The sequence below is a fragment of the Drosophila subobscura genome, chromosome J (genome assembly GCF_008121235.1).
Source record: "Drosophila subobscura isolate 14011-0131.10 chromosome J, UCBerk_Dsub_1.0, whole genome shotgun sequence".
In the NCBI taxonomy this organism is placed as follows: domain Eukaryota; kingdom Metazoa; phylum Arthropoda; class Insecta; order Diptera; family Drosophilidae; genus Drosophila; species Drosophila subobscura.
Genome location: NC_048532.1, coordinates 1,429,731 through 1,445,069, shown reverse-complemented (window position 1 = coordinate 1,445,069; position 15,339 = coordinate 1,429,731). Strand labels below are relative to the sequence as shown.

At 47.1% G+C, this 15,339-nt stretch overlaps 2 protein-coding genes across 2 annotated transcripts; both read right to left on the bottom strand.

The window, feature by feature from the left end:
* Positions 1-660: 660 nt before the first annotated feature.
* On the bottom strand, positions 661-1,500 carry LOC117893194 (homeotic protein female sterile-like). Its single transcript, XM_034799703.1, has one exon. It carries the CDS (start codon positions 1,498-1,500, stop codon positions 661-663), a length of 840 nt encoding a protein of 279 aa, XP_034655594.1.
* A 7,180-nt stretch (positions 1,501-8,680) lies between these two features.
* On the bottom strand, positions 8,681-9,283 carry LOC117893193 (putative uncharacterized transmembrane protein DDB_G0290641). The gene has a single exon (XM_034799702.1). It carries the CDS (start codon positions 9,281-9,283, stop codon positions 8,681-8,683), a length of 603 nt encoding a protein of 200 aa, XP_034655593.1.
* Positions 9,284-15,339: the final 6,056 nt, after the last annotated feature.

The following is a 15,339-nucleotide window of genomic DNA, read 5'->3' as shown; positions in this document are numbered from 1 at the left end:
ATATGCACATATATGTATATGTATGTGTTAACTTGCTAGTAATTTTCCATATGTTTCGCTTGTTCTTCCATCCTTTACGATTTCCTTTAGGTCTCTCCTTTTTTAACATGCTTTCCTCCTCCCTTCTCCTCCTCTTCATCATCAGATAACCGTGCCATTTTCGCCATTGTTGCTAAACCGGAGGGTTCCAGATCCTGACCGTTACTGGGAGTGGCATGTCTACTTAAAGTACCCGAACGATTTGATATGTTCAAGAGGGTGTTGAGTTTGAGCAACCTGTTTTCCAACACTTCCGTCATAACTTGCAGTTCATCAGCTGTCATAAATGGCAGCAAATCGGAATCGAGGCGTCTACTTTGAAGGATAGCCTCATTTAATATTGATATTACTTTGGGGGAGAATTTCGTTATGCTTAATTCCATTCTGCCGTTTTTCGTAGTGACTGGCACATTATGTTGCAATGCTATATGGATGACAGTGCGTAGCTCATACGATGTCAAATCATCCACGTTGCTGTCCCACAACTGTCTGCAGTCACCATGTGTATCAACATATGCTGGGATACTTATATCGGGTGGCTGAAGGTAGTGCATCAGCTGCGTTTTGCCCAGAATTGTTGTGATTATCCGCAATGAATCATCCTCTTCATAGGGCTCTGTCTCAACAACTGCTTTTTGAGATGGTGGCCCCGGAGGTCGGCCACGACCACGACGGGCCGGTGTCACAGGCGTGAACTGTTTGCAATGGTGCCGATTCGGATGTTGATTGGGAACGGCCCCAAAAGGAGGGCAGTGGATCGTCTGCCTTTGGCTGATTTAAATCCTCGATTTCCACATTAGTCTTTTTCGGAATGACAGCCTTTTCCTGGCGCGGGGTCTTCGGCAATGGAGAAGTTTTTGAAATGGATGCCTTCCGCGGACGCCTGGTCTTGGCCTCAGCCCTACACTCTTTGTGCAATTCCTGCTGCATTTTCGCCATGCTCAGCCAAAAGCATTCGCACAGGGTGACAGCAGCTTTAAACACGGTCGAATCTGGACTGTTGTAGGTTCTGCAGTTTTCGAAAATCAATAGAATGTCCTCCAGGACGTCTGCACCGCCCCAGTAGTATGTGTACTCAAATCTTTTCTTGATTGTGTTCAAGTCCATGGGGTTTGCGATTTTTTCGTAGTAGTCCCTGATGTTCAGCTTCACGGCATCGACAGGTCGGCGAAAGTGCAGCGAGGAAGGGTTGCGCGACAACGCATTCACAGCGGTTCTCAGTTTTAACAGGAAATTGGTGACCCTTCCCTTACGATTGGGTGGCGGCATCACCTGGGGCTGCACAATGCCATTTACCGGCTGGGCACACCTGGGGCTCTTTGGGTTCTGGTTATCGACCGAATGGCGCAAAGTCCTCACGCCGCCTATCATCCATTGTCTGAGAATAGAGGTTCTGATTTTGGACCGGCCAAAGTTCCACGAATAAGGCTGTTCGTAGAATGTCCTCACGCCGCCTATCATCCATTGTCTTTTTTTGAGAAAATAGGGATGAGATTTCAATTACGCATTGTTTTGGACAGTGTTGAGCAATGCCCAAATGGCTGTCGATATTCAGCGACCGATATGAGCCAAAGTGCCTTTTCTTCTCGCTGATAGTTTAATTAAATTTTTTTATTCAGTTGCTTTTTTTGACAAAGAGCTGTTAGTCAACATGAGCTGTTAACTCTGTGGGGACTGTTATACGCACGATAGCTCGAAAGACATCGATATCAACAGAGGCGATATCTTTTGAAGTGGAAGCGATCAAGACAAAGACAATTAATACATATATTTTTCAACTTATTATATCCAATAAATAGTTACTATGAACTCTAAAGCAGGGCTCAAGACAATTAACGAGCCGAAAACGTTTATTTGAAGACGCACGCAAAACGGAACATTGGTATTGGTACGAATCACTGTAATACATATTTTTTCAGCGCAGCATTATATCCCCACCCAATACTACTATACTACTCTAAAGCCATCCCTTCACAGTTCAGAAGTGGGATTAGTAGAGTTGTTATGTGCAGAGTGTAAAATTTTAAGAGAAACTCAAGAAAAGCAGCAAGAATCGTCGGCGTGGGAAGTTTGCAATGGGATGTGTTCCCTAAGGTCTATGTGACAAAGAAAATTGCAAATTACGGAGGTGTTCCTTTTCTACGTGGCAGACGGATTCAATGTTCAGCGATCAGGAACTTTAGTGGACCTGGAAAGAAAGAGTCTCAAGAAATTGCGCCAGGAATCTGTGTGAGCCTGGTATTATACAGTCATACATACAAAGGGCTTGTGTGTATATGTAGCGTCGTTGGGAAATTGCACAACGTTGTGAAATACAAACATATCAGTTGTCTCGCTTGCACACATGCTAACAGGATTGCTTGTGCGTGCAGGTTAAAAGCAGACAAAATCATTGATAAGGAGAGACGATCATATTAACGAAAATGGTCAAAATAGCAGAACTTAAGGTGGATCAGTTACGGTTCCTGGTACGAGAGAGGAACTTGGCAGTGTCGGGCTCTAGAGCCGAATTAGTACAACGACTAATTGATTTTGAGAAATCCGAAGACGTAGAGATGCCACAAGCAGCTGGAATCAGTAGTCCATATGAGGAGGAGACGCTGACGTCACAAGCGGCGACGATTTCACAAATGCAGAATGAAATGACAGAGCTGAAGAATATGATGGTTCAGTTGGTCATCATGCAAAGGAAAAACGCAGAAGCAACAGCATTAGGAGCAACAACAAAACAGCAGCAGCAGATCAGAGAAGAAAATATCGAAGGTGTGTCCCACGACATTAACCCGGGTAGACAGGCTACCAACAACGTAAGGCAAGCGTCGGTCAAGGAAATTGCGAATACCTTACCGGACTATGACCCCAGCGACGATAACGCCATCTCCGTGGACCAGTTCATCGATCGTGTCAACAAGGTAGTTGATGCGTACCAATGGGACGAGAAATTTCTCTTACTCGCAATTTATACGCGGCTCAAGGGTCCCGCTAAGATGTGGCTCGACTCGTCGCCGGTTCTACACACCACATGGAGCAACTTCGCTACAGCTATACTAGAAGAGTTCGGATCTAACCCAGACGAAGCTGAAGTGCACTTCAATATGGCTAATGCAACCAGACGAGCGAAGGAGACAGTGAAGGAGTATTGTTTCCGGATGTCCGCCCTTGGCGTGCGGTACAAGCTTAGTGAAGCAGCTGTTATACGATATGTGAGATCAGGTCTACAGCATCGAGAGTTGCAAAATAGTATTGCGGCAATTCAGTTTTCTTCAATGAAGCAGTTTCGTGATGCAGCCGAGTCGTATTTTGTAAATAGAAGTCGGCCAGTCATAAACAAAAAGGAGTTCTTACCAAAAGGCAGCAACTTGGAGCCAAAACAGGACTACGATGTAAAGACAACAAAGCCAAAGGAGGCTCAAAAAGTGCTACAATTGTGGAGAATTGGGGCACTTCGCTAATTCATGCCCACAAGAGAAGAAGAAGTCGCGTTGTGCCAAATGCAATAAGTTTCATGCAAACAATGAGAAGTGCCAACCGGCAAATATGATGCGTTTGGGAGCATCGAATCAAGACAAGCTATTCACCAGGAAAATTTACATACAGTCGTGCAGTTATAGCGCCTTCATTGATACTGGAAGTCAGCCTAGTATCATTCGACAATCAGTTGCCAAGCAAATCAACGCTGAGCGGAAAAAGTGCTCCATGAAGATTCGAGGCATTTGTGGAGGTTCCTGTATCCTGACCGAAGCAATAATTGTGGATATGGACATCGACGGAAAAATCATTACTGCCAAAGTATACATAGCAGACGATGAACTGCTGCAAGAGGATTTTCTGTTGGGGCAGGACGTCATCATTAGCGCTCATCTATCGCTTAAGTTTGAGCCAGGCGAAACTAACGTGAAACGAGCAGTTCATCAGCCGATAGCCTTTGTAAGCGACAACTCAACTAACAAACTTCTTGTCAATTTACAGAACGATCAGGAAAGAAGTCAAATGCGCGGTTTGTTGGGGAAGTTTATCCATGTTTTCTCCACAGGATTGCAGGGCATCGGCAAGACAAACATCGTTCAAGCCAACATTAGCGTTGAGAGTGGCCAAGTAGTTTCTCAAGCGCCATACCGAGTTTCTGAGCCAAAGAAGGAAGTTGTAAGCAGAATGGTCGACGAGCTGTTGCAACAGGATATCATAATACCATCCACATCGGAGTACGCCAGCCCAGTGGTGCTCATCAAGAAACCAAATGGTAGTGATCGACTCTGTGTTGATTACCGCCGTCTCAACAAGCTGATCAAGAAAGAAAATTTTCCAGTACCGAACATCGAGGAGCGTCTGCAGGAGGCGAAACGATTTAAATATTTTTCTTCTCTGGACCTCAACAGCGGTTATTATCAGATAGAAGTAGCACCGGAGAGTAGAAAGTATACTGCGTTCATCACAACGGATGGACTATATGAGTTCAAGCGACTTCCGTTTGGGCTAAAGACTGCACCTGCTGTTTTCAATCGACTCATGGCAGAACTACAGAAGCGAGTGCAGAAAGGCGACATGATACACTACATGGACGACATATTAATTGGTAGTCAGACGTTTGACGAGATGTATGAAAAGCTTCAGAGAATCCTTCAAGTACTGCAAGAGTGCGGACTAACTTTAAATCTGGATAAATGTGAGTTGTATAAGCAATCAATTACATTTCTAGGTCATAAGATACACGCAGACGGCATCAGTCCTGGAGAGGTTAAGACGAATGCCATTGCGTTGTTCTCGCCGCCGAGTAATGTGACCGAAGTACGGCAGTTTTTGGGTCTCAGCGGTTACTTCCGGAAATTTGTTGCCGGATATGCCATTATTTCAGATCCTTTGCGTGCTCTATTGCGCAAAGACCAGACGTTCAAGTGGGAACAGCCACAACAGGATGCATTTGAAGAGTTAAAGAGACGCTTAATATCGAAGCCTGTTGTCACCAGCTACCGCTTCGATGCTGAGCATGAATTACATACAGATGCCAGTGCCGTTGGTTTAGCCGGAGTATTGCTGCAGAAGGATGAGGATCAGATGAAGCCAATTGCTTACTATAGCCGAGCAACTTCTAAACCCGAGAAGAACTACCACAGTTACGAGCTAGAAGCTCTTGCCGTCGTCGAGTCGTTGGAGCGATTCAAGTATTACATCTATGGTAAGAGAATCAAAGTCATTACCGATTGTAATGCCCTGAAAACATCAATGGAGAAACGAGAGCTTATACCCCGAATGGCAAGATGGTGGCTGCGTATACAAGAATTTGACATAGACATTGTTCATCGAGCTGGAACACAGATGAATCACGTTGACGCCCTGAGTCGAGCTCCATTTGAGGATGCACATGAGATGGACACAGCGTCCCTGAAAATCTCGAAGACCATCATCGATGAGGCTGATTGGTTATTTGCCGTACAGTTACAAGATGAGAAGATCCAGAAAATTGTCGCTGAGATGAACCTCGATACGAAATCTGAAAACGACGAGTATGTGATCGAGCAAGATCGCCTATTTCGCAAATATGACAACAAGTTGCTATGGGTAGTGCCGAAGCAGCTAAGATTCCATATTCTACACGAATGTCACGATAAGGCCGGACACATGAGCACAGAGAAAACAATTAATCGGATTCTTAATTTGTTTTGGTTTCCCCGAATGCGCAACTACGTTAAAAGCTACATCAAGTCATGTGTTGGCTGCGCGCTGTATAAGATACCAGGTGGACGTCAGGAAGGACAGTACCATTATGATGACATAAGGCCGATCCCTTTTTCCACCGTACATATGGACCACTTGGGACCCTTTCCGAAGAGTGCAAAACGGAATGAGCACATTATTGTGATTGTCGACGCATTCACTAAGTTCTCCATAGTGCGAGCTGTAAAAGTACAGCCACGAAACACGTAATCGATATTCTGCAGGAGTTGACCAGCTACTTAGGAATGCCAGATCGAATCGTCACCGATCGCGGTACCGCTTTTACTTCAAAGGATTTTGAAAAGTATTGTAAGTCGAATAATGTAAAGCACATCCTCAATGCTGTGAAGACACCGAGAGCGAACGGACATGCAGAACGAACGAACCGGACTATTTTGTCAATGCTATTGCCTTCAAACGAAAAGGAAAACCGATGGGACGAACAGATACGCTCAATCCAGTGGAGCATCAATACCATGGTAAATAGTACGACTAAATGTTCCCCATTTCAGCTATTGTATGGGTATGAGCCACGAGATATCCTCAAGAACACATTGACGAGTGCGATCCAAGGCCCGGATCAGAAGATGATGACAGAGGACGAGTTGGAGAAGCTACGAGCAGACGCTGCCACTACAGTCAACGATCATAGGGCTGCTGCGAAGAAACGTTACGATGCCAGACATTCCAAGCCAACCGTATATACCCTTGGTGATCTTGTATTAGTCGAGAATGAGCCGTTTAGCACGGGAACGTCACGCAAATTGAGCCTCGCTATAAAGGTCCATTTATTGTCAACAAAGTGCTGCCAAACGACCGATATCTGGTAGAAGATATCCCTTATGCCCAACGAAAGCAGAGGCACTATAAGTCGGTGTATTCATCTGACAGGATGAAACGCTGGTGCGAACTCCCACCTGATGAACCAGATGAAGATGACGACAAGGAAGGCGAATCTCGCGAGGACGCTGTGATTTTTCAGGAAAGGCCGACTGTGAAGAGCTGTTAGTCAACATGAGCTGTTAACTCTGTGGGGACTGTTATACGCACGATAGCTCGAAAGACATCGATATCAACAGAGGCGATAGTTCTCTTTTGAAGTGGAAGCGATCAAGACAGCACGCGTCGAAGAAAACCTATTTCACAATTAATTCACTCTACATATATTTTTCAACTTATTATATCCAATAAATACTACTATACTACTCTAAAGCCATCCCTTCACACAATGGATCGGGCACGACCATTTAATGTATATTATATACTTTCCAGGATATTTTGACCACGAAATTGAGTTCATTGTTCTATTAAATTCCATTTTTAAATTAACAACGAACGAATTGGAACGCTGATTGCTGATTGATCTTTAGATCTTTAGAGGATCTAACTGATGTGCGGACAAGAGAGTGAGTGTCAGAGAGGAGCCAGAGAAGTGTCTGAATTATAATTTCCTTTTATTCTGCCACTGCGGCGAGGACCAAATCGGTTTTGTTCCCTTAGCCGATCACGCTTTAGGTGAATTCGCATCCGCACTATAATTCGAACAGTCCTCGCCACACCTTTCCAATGGCCCAGTCATCCGTCACCTCCGCACGGGCGAAGTTCGAAGCCATGCGAAGCCATCGATAGGCTGACCACCATGGAAGCACGGCTCACCACCCCGGGACCAGCACACCATCCATGGTCCGCCGAGACCAATTGCAGAACTTGTGGGCAAAGGTGGATGCGGAGTTTGAGGCCTGTTCGGTGGCAATGATGGGCGAGGCTCCGGTAGACCAAAAACAACTACAAGATATGTACGCCGAGTGCTATGAGGGCTATGAGCAATGCATAGCTGACCTCATTGCCCAAATTGACCGCTCAGAAGTCCCAGGACGGCTGTCGGCTGCCCCCTGTGATATTGAAGTTTTCGCAGAGGAAGCTTTCCGAGGCTGTCTCCAGTAGAGAAGCTGTGCCATCTCACCACTAAGACCCGTGGCGACCCGAAAGCCATAGTCGAGAAGTCCCCACTCACCAACGACGGTTTCGAGGCAGCATGGTCAGGCAGAGGCAGCATGGTCAGGCAGAGGCAGAGGCCGCACAATGCAGAAGCAGAGTGTGAATGAGAGAATGTGAAAAAAACAACAAAAGCAGCTGGACAGGGTGGGTTTAGCCACTGCAAATTATCAATTTCTTCATTGTGGCTATAATAATGATCCAATCGGATCCCAATTTGGTGATCTGATAGATATGGTCATTCCCTACGGAATGGCGTTAGTTTTCTGTTATCTTCAAAATTGTAGATTTGGGAGGTTTTCGCCCTTTTGCGTGGGCGGAAGGGGGCGGGGCTCATTTTTGAAATACACTGGTTTCAGTGTGAGCATACAGCAGTCTGGTGCCAAAATTTGGTGGCTCTAGCTCTTATAAGTAGTCTCTTAGAACTAGCCGACAAACAAGACGGACAGACGGACGGACGGACAGACAGACATGGCTCAATCGACTCGGCTATTGATGCTGATCAAGAATATATATACTCTATGGGGTCGGAAACGTTTCCTTCTGTGCGTTACATACAACCGTTATCCGCACAAATACAATATACCCTATTTACTCTTCGAGTACCGGGTATAAAAACACAACATGTTACAATTAAGATCAATATTGTAAAACATCCACATATTGTTCCAACTACGCTAAAAGTGTAATTTAAAACGAAAATAAATAGAGACCTGCGCGCCCACTCTCGCTAGAAAGTCGCGCACGCAGAAATAAATTTAAAAACTTGCCTCTTTTTTGATCGGCCAACATGCCTCTTTTTTGATCGGCCACTCTCTTCCGGAGAGCGAGAATTTCCGAAGGGAAATTTACTCTCGCATTCTGCCAGGAGAGGATTTTTTAATTAAATGGGAATAAAGTTTATTAAATTCAACTTCTACCTCAGACTCAGCAGTTAGTTGGTTTTCTCGGCGGGCAATTCGCTTTCGGCATCATCTAATTCCTTGTCCGCGGCTTCTTCTTCGGGATCGACCTCTTCATCCATGGATTCATTTAAATCCTCCTGGTCAAGCTGATCTTCATCGGCTTCTGCACCGAGCTCATCCTCAGCCTCTGAACTAGCATCGCTAAATGAATGATCCTCGTCAGATTGATCTTCTTCGATGATGCCCTCAACAGTTTCATCTTCAAAGGCAAAATCATTCGATTCATAAGATTGGCTGTTCTCTGGTTCTCCAATAATTTTGCCATCCACAGATGGAACCATACGCCAGTAACCACCGTAGCCGTAGCCGTAGCCAGGATAGTTACTCAATGGATGAGTATGATGATTGTGACGATGGGGCTCTACTTGAGACGGGTTGACGTTGGCACTTGCTGTGGACACTCCCGATACGATCAGAGTATTGTTGCCGAATCGAATGGTGGAGTTCTGGGATCCTAAGCCTCTGAGAATGTTCTCCAGCCAGGCAAGATTGCCGAGGTTAATCTGAGGAGCTGCATTGCTGTAGGCCAGGATGCCGACAAATATTACAACTGCGAATGCTATGGAGCGCATGATTTGAAGATTGATTGGCTGAGTGCAGCAGAAACTGTATTTTCTAAGTCGTTTTACTGGGGTTTTATACCTTTGATGAATGTTAAAAGTAGTCCGAATGATTGGGTAAATGATTACAGTACGCAAACAGTCATCAAGGTTCTACGGTATCTGGCACTATTCAAACTTAGTCGGGAAAATGTAGTTGTTTTTACCCCCCAAAAGCATATGAGAAGCCCATGATTGAGATCAATTGTACAAACATAAACAAAATTCGAGGAATGGAATGAAGTCTAATGCAATAAACATATCTATGAATAGTCTAGGCCATGTTATGCCATGTTTGCCGAGTTATGCGACATAGTGGCACAGTTTGCCATCTGTCATTTATTAGTTGCTTAAAATGTTCTTTTATTTTGAGCTTGCAGGTCATTGGCATACGAATATCCTCCTTATCATTGAGAAGGGGGATTGTTGTTCCAGCTCTGGCCAGCTCGTCTGCTATGCAGTTGCCTTCAATGTCCTGGTGGCCCGGGACCCATATTAGGCTGATGACGAACTGATAAGCCATCTCATTAAGAGATTTGCGACAGTTTGCCACGGTAGCCGAGCTTGTTGTTATCGCATTCAGCGATTTGATTGCAGCTTGGCTATCACTATTGAAATTTATGTGAGTCGCCGCAAGGGTTAGTTCCTGAAGACAGCTCAAAGCTTCCTTGATCGCTATGACCTCCGCTTGGAAGACACTGCAGTGATCCGGGAGCCTGAAGGAGTAACTTATGTTCAGCTGTTCGGAGTAGATTCCTCCTCCGACCTTGTTGTCCAGCTTTGAGCCATCAGTAAAGATTCGAATGGCTCCCTTTGGACCAGGTGGTCCCTCAAGCCAGATGTTTCTGTGAGGGATGATTGTTTCAAAGGGGGTATCTGTATACTCCCTCGGAACGCAGTAGTCCGTTTTTGTGGGGACGATTTTGTTTCCATTTAGGATGGACGCATGACCGGTGTGATGTGACACCCATTGGTCAGAGTCTCTAAGACGGATTGCTGCCATTTCTGCCTGCTCCTTACCTGCAAGGTCAAGGCTCTGTAGGCATAGTATAGCATTTAGCGCATCCGTTGGTGTTGTGCTCAGAGCTCCGCTGATGCTTAGGGCTGCAGTACGCTGCACCTTGCCTAATTGTTTAGTGATGGTCCCCTTCGATAGGGCAGTCCACCACGCTGCGACTCCGTAGAGCAGTATTGGTCTTACTATTGCTAGGTAGATCCATTGGACTATTCTTGGGTTCATGCCCCATTTTAGCCCAATGGCCTTCTTTGCAAGTGTAGAGGGCTATCGTAGCCTTCTTCACTCTGTCTTTGATGCTCAGGTTCCAGCTGAGCTTTTTATCAATTACCAACCCTAAGTAACTGGCACTGTCGCTGAAGGAGAGCCTGCATCCGTTTAGTATTGGGGGGTTGAGGGACGGGATTTTGTATTTGGTTGTAAACAACACAAGTTCCGTTTTAGAGGGATTAACTCCCAGTCCACGCGACTTTGTCCATTCTGACAGTCGCGCGAGCTTCGCGGTCATTAGATCGCAGAGTGTTTGAGGGAATTTTCCCGAGAAGATAATGGCAACGTCGTCCGCGTATGCTACCACCTTGCAGCCCTCCCCTTCCAGGTCACACAGAATCTTATTGACTGCTATGTTCCATAGAAGGGGAGACAGGACACCACCTTGCGGGGTGCCTCTGTTGACATACCTTGACTGAGTGGACGATCCCATTGATGATGTCACTGTCCTGCATGTGAGCAATGTATCTATGAGCATCACCAAGTGACGATCCACTCCCAGGTCAGTCAGGGCCTCTGTGATGGCTCCCGGTATGACGTTGTTAAAAGCTCCCTCAATGTCTAGGAAAGCGATTAAGGAGTATTCTTTGACGTGTAGAGATTTCTCTACCGCCGAGATTACTTCATGGAGTGCCGTTTCCGTGGATTTCCCTTTTAGGTAGGCATGCTGAGCGCCTGACAGCCACTGAGGATTATGGTTGTCCTCAGCTGCAGCCCGACTAGTCTTTCAAAGGTTTTGAGAAGGAAGGACGATAGACTTATTGGTCTGAAGTCTTTTGGGGTTGTGTGTGAGGGTTTCCCTGTTTTGGGGATAAAGACTATTTTAACCGTTAGCCAAGCGCGGGGGATTTTTCCCACTGTCAGTATCTTCCTGAAGATACTTTGCAGCCAGTTGATGGCCATCTCCCCGGCTTTTTGTAGCTGAGCCGGAATGACTTGGTCCGGGCCAGGCGATTTGTAGGATTTAAAGCTGTTTACTGCCCAGCTGATATTCCGTTTTGTGAGGATGTGCCCCATCGAGGTTTCCGGGCCTTCACTTGGGGTGTCTGCCGGCTCGATGGTCGTACACCCAGGAAAATGAGTGTCGAGTAGAATGTGTAGGGAGTCCTCACTAGAGATATCCCACCGAGGGGGATGTTTTTGACAGGATCTTGCGGCTTCTGACGTGTCCTCAATTTCGGAGCAAAATTTTTGCCAAGAGGCCCTTTTTGCTCTCCTTGTTTCTTTTTTGTATAGGGTTAGCTTACTTTTGTAATTTTCCCAGTGCGCTACCTCGCTGCTGCTTTTGGCTCTGTTAAAGACAGCCCTGCAGTCTTTCAGGAGGGTATCTATATGTTTAGACCACCAGGGGGGTTTCATTTTCCCTCTTGGTTTGGTTGAGGGGCAAGCTGCCATGAAGGCCTTGTTGCAAGCTTCCGTGAAATTGTCCACAAGACGATTAAGATCGTCTTGTGTGTCCGGGCATTTTGGGGCTAGGGGGGGAGTAATTCCTCCATTTTTGCACTAAACGTATCCCAGTTGGCTTTTCTTGGATTTATATAGCTAGTGGGTATGGTGCTTTCGAGCGATAGGATTGTCTCGATGTACCTGTGGTCGGAGAAGGAGTGGTCCTCTAGGACTCTCCAACTTTTCATTATGTCTGACAGTTTGTGAGACAATAGAGTGAGGTCAATAACCTCTTGACGGTTTTTTATGATAAAAGTGGGGTCATTACCCCGATTACCAATAATTAGGTTGGAGTTTAGGATGAAGCTGAAAAGTGACTCACCCCTTACATTTGTATCCGAGCTCCCCCATTGGGTGTGATGAGCGTTGGCATCGCAGCCTATTAGTAGGCTTGTATCCGACCTCTCGCTATCGCTGGCAATCTTCCGAACGAGGTCCCTGGGAGGATCGCTTTCCTCATGAGCCATGTAGGACGACACCAGGTTCAGGCGTGTCCCTTGTAGCTCTAGGCTAGCCGCCGTGTTGTCGCCATTGCTAAAATTGTGGAGCAGAAAGATATTTAGGTGCTTTCTTGCTAATATGCAGGTTCTAATTTTACCTTCCGTTTGGGCTACAATCAGCTTGTAGTCCTTCGTCGCTAATCCTCAGACCCTGCCTCCTACCACCCAGGGCTCTTGGATTAGGACTATGTCCCGTCCGCTCGCGACTAAGCGGAGTATCAGGGCAGCGGATGCTGCTTTACAGTGGTGGAGATTTATCTGCAGAAGCCTCAGAGACTTCATTAAAGTCACCGAGTCGTCGAGGATCTCGTCCCGACACAGCGCCTCAAAATCGAGCATCAGCTCCGTCACCGAGGAGTAGCTCTCCAGGGCCGGCTCCGGGTCTACTTCGGGTGCCTCGATCTCCGAGGCAACGTCCTGCTCAACTGGATTGTTGACAGAACGCGCCTCGGCCGCTGCATCCGACTTATAGACCTTCATGGTCACCGAGCTGAACCCGAAGTTAAGCTCTCCCCTGGCTGCCTCGATCGGGGCTAGCGATTCCTTGTTCAGGATAACCACCGCCTGATTTGTGGGGCCCTTTGATGCCTCCACTTTAACCACCTTCCAATCTGAGGTTGGCAGTGTGGGGTTGCATCTCTGAAACATCGTGAGGATCCGCTCGGGCTCCTTGAAAGTGGCCGGTACCCATATACGGGCCCTTGGTCTACTGGGCACCTCGCTCCAGTCCACAGCGACGAGCTTCGCCCCGGCGTAGACCTCACCGATTTGCGCCACCGCAGCTTTGTATAGTTTTACGGAGCGCTCATCCTCGCAGGCTACCACTTTGATGCTTCCCTGGAACCATCCCATGTCTTTGCAGACTGGGGGTGGCCCTGGATCCTTCTCGAGAAGCTCGAAGCAGCGGTCGGCCAGTGCCGCTTCCACCCACTTCCATTGGCTTCTGGGTATTTTCCCCTCCGCGCTGCCTTTGTCGAGAACGCCTATCAGCGTCCTCTCCTTGGCAATCTGCGCGAAGGATACATTTGGTTTAACCCTGGATCGCTTCGCGGCAGGTCCGGGCGTCTCTTGAGAGCGCTGCCTCTTCGGTTGTGCGGCCACCTTCTGTGGCTCTACACTGAAGATGGGCAACACCACCGAGGCCCATTCCACTTTCTTTAGCCAGTCTGCTGTTGGACTGACTTCCTGGCTGGCGTTCTGTCGACGGAGTATGTGCCCAGAACTCCTCTTTTCGGCATAGCTATATTTTTTGGTTTGGACGCTGGTTGATGGTAAGCCATCACCCGCCGCTTCACCGGAAGGTTGAGCAGCCGCAATATTGCTTAGCTGCCCTACCATGGTATCAGTTTTGGGTGTTGGCTTTCCACCCATCCCAGGTTTGCGATGGGACCCACCCGGATTCATACCCGCGTCCTTCACCGTGCAGGTCTTTCCTGCGTCTGAGCGGATCGGGCCAGACCCTTGGGCCGTTGCCTTCTCCCGCTTGGGATTTCTCCCTGCAGGCATTTGGGGAGTGCCTCTTTGTTTTTGTTGTTGTTAATATTTTCGAATTTGTCCATAAAGTTCCCACGAGCTGCAGAGAAGGGGAACGGTCCACCCCGGCAGAGCTCTGCGTTACCCGGGTAAGGCATAATTAGAACAGGGGGCTGCCAAGTCCCTGAGCTCTCCGTTCAAGACTGGGCTAGTTTTTATACCGGACCCCCAGCCAGGCTGACTCTTGGCACGGGTCGAGTGACACCTTAGTCCGGCCCGGTGTGAGGTGAGTGTTGGGGCTAGGATGTGGGTAGGTGTTGTGTAGGGATGGGATTGTGTGAGCTACTTAATGAGAGGCGGCACCACAAGCGCATCGTCAGTGTTGCTGCGTCGCGAACACCCGCTGGCTGTCCGGGACTGCTTTTTTCGGTACTCTCCCTCAGAGCCAACTTAGTTGATGCTCTTTAAGATGCCCGCCTATTCGCAGCTGACCTACCCACTGGGGTAGGTCGTTCGCTATCCGCAACCTGCGACCCGTCCGGTGGCCTCAGCTAGGCCCCTCTGAGCCACCTCAAAGCCCAATAGGATCATCGGATTATACCGATATACCGATATACGAATGAACTCAATTTCGTGGTCAAAATATACTGATACAAGTGCCACTGATACTTTGCGTAGTATGACCAAAAAGGACAAAGTGCATGCTCTCTGGGTACACTGTTTTGTGTTTGTTTAAGCCTAGTACTCAGATCGAAAAACACGTTTGCTATCAAACTGTGCAATATATTTTGCTAGCAGCAGAGTGTGACCGAGGTGAAAACCGCATTGTCGGCTCTTGCATTAGCGGAGGAGGAGGACAATCAACGAAATAAGCGCCGACAACTTTGATTAAACCCATATCTGCAGGAAAGAAACCAGGACGGTCGTTTGTCTATACAGTATTGTAAATCATATAAATATGTGTACATTTATGGAAACCCATGAAACGATACCCTTTGCATATTCCGCAGTTTGAAAATATGACAAAGAATTTGCATATGTCTGGGAATAACATCTGCAGACTTATTTGATTGGTGGAGCAGCTAGGCCGTGCCAAGGAATATGTGCGCTCGTGGCAAAGTTGTAAATCGGCGCCTCCAAGCACCCTTTCTATTCAAAATTGGATAGTTTCGAGCACAGATTGTCGCCATCGCCCCTTGGCACGACCCTGTGGAGTAGCACTTGGTCCCAAAAGGAAAACAACTTAAAACATTTTGTTAACAGCCCAGCCGGGTCTGTGTCTTGGCAACATGAAGATATTGGCGTTCAAATAAGTTAAACAAATT

Coding starts and splice junctions, on each gene's coding strand:
- LOC117893194 (XM_034799703.1), bottom strand. CDS start 1,500: ATGATAGGCGGCGTGAGGACATTCTACGAACAGCCTTATTCGTGGAAC.
- LOC117893193 (XM_034799702.1), bottom strand. CDS start 9,283: ATGCGCTCCATAGCATTCGCAGTTGTAATATTTGTCGGCATCCTGGCC.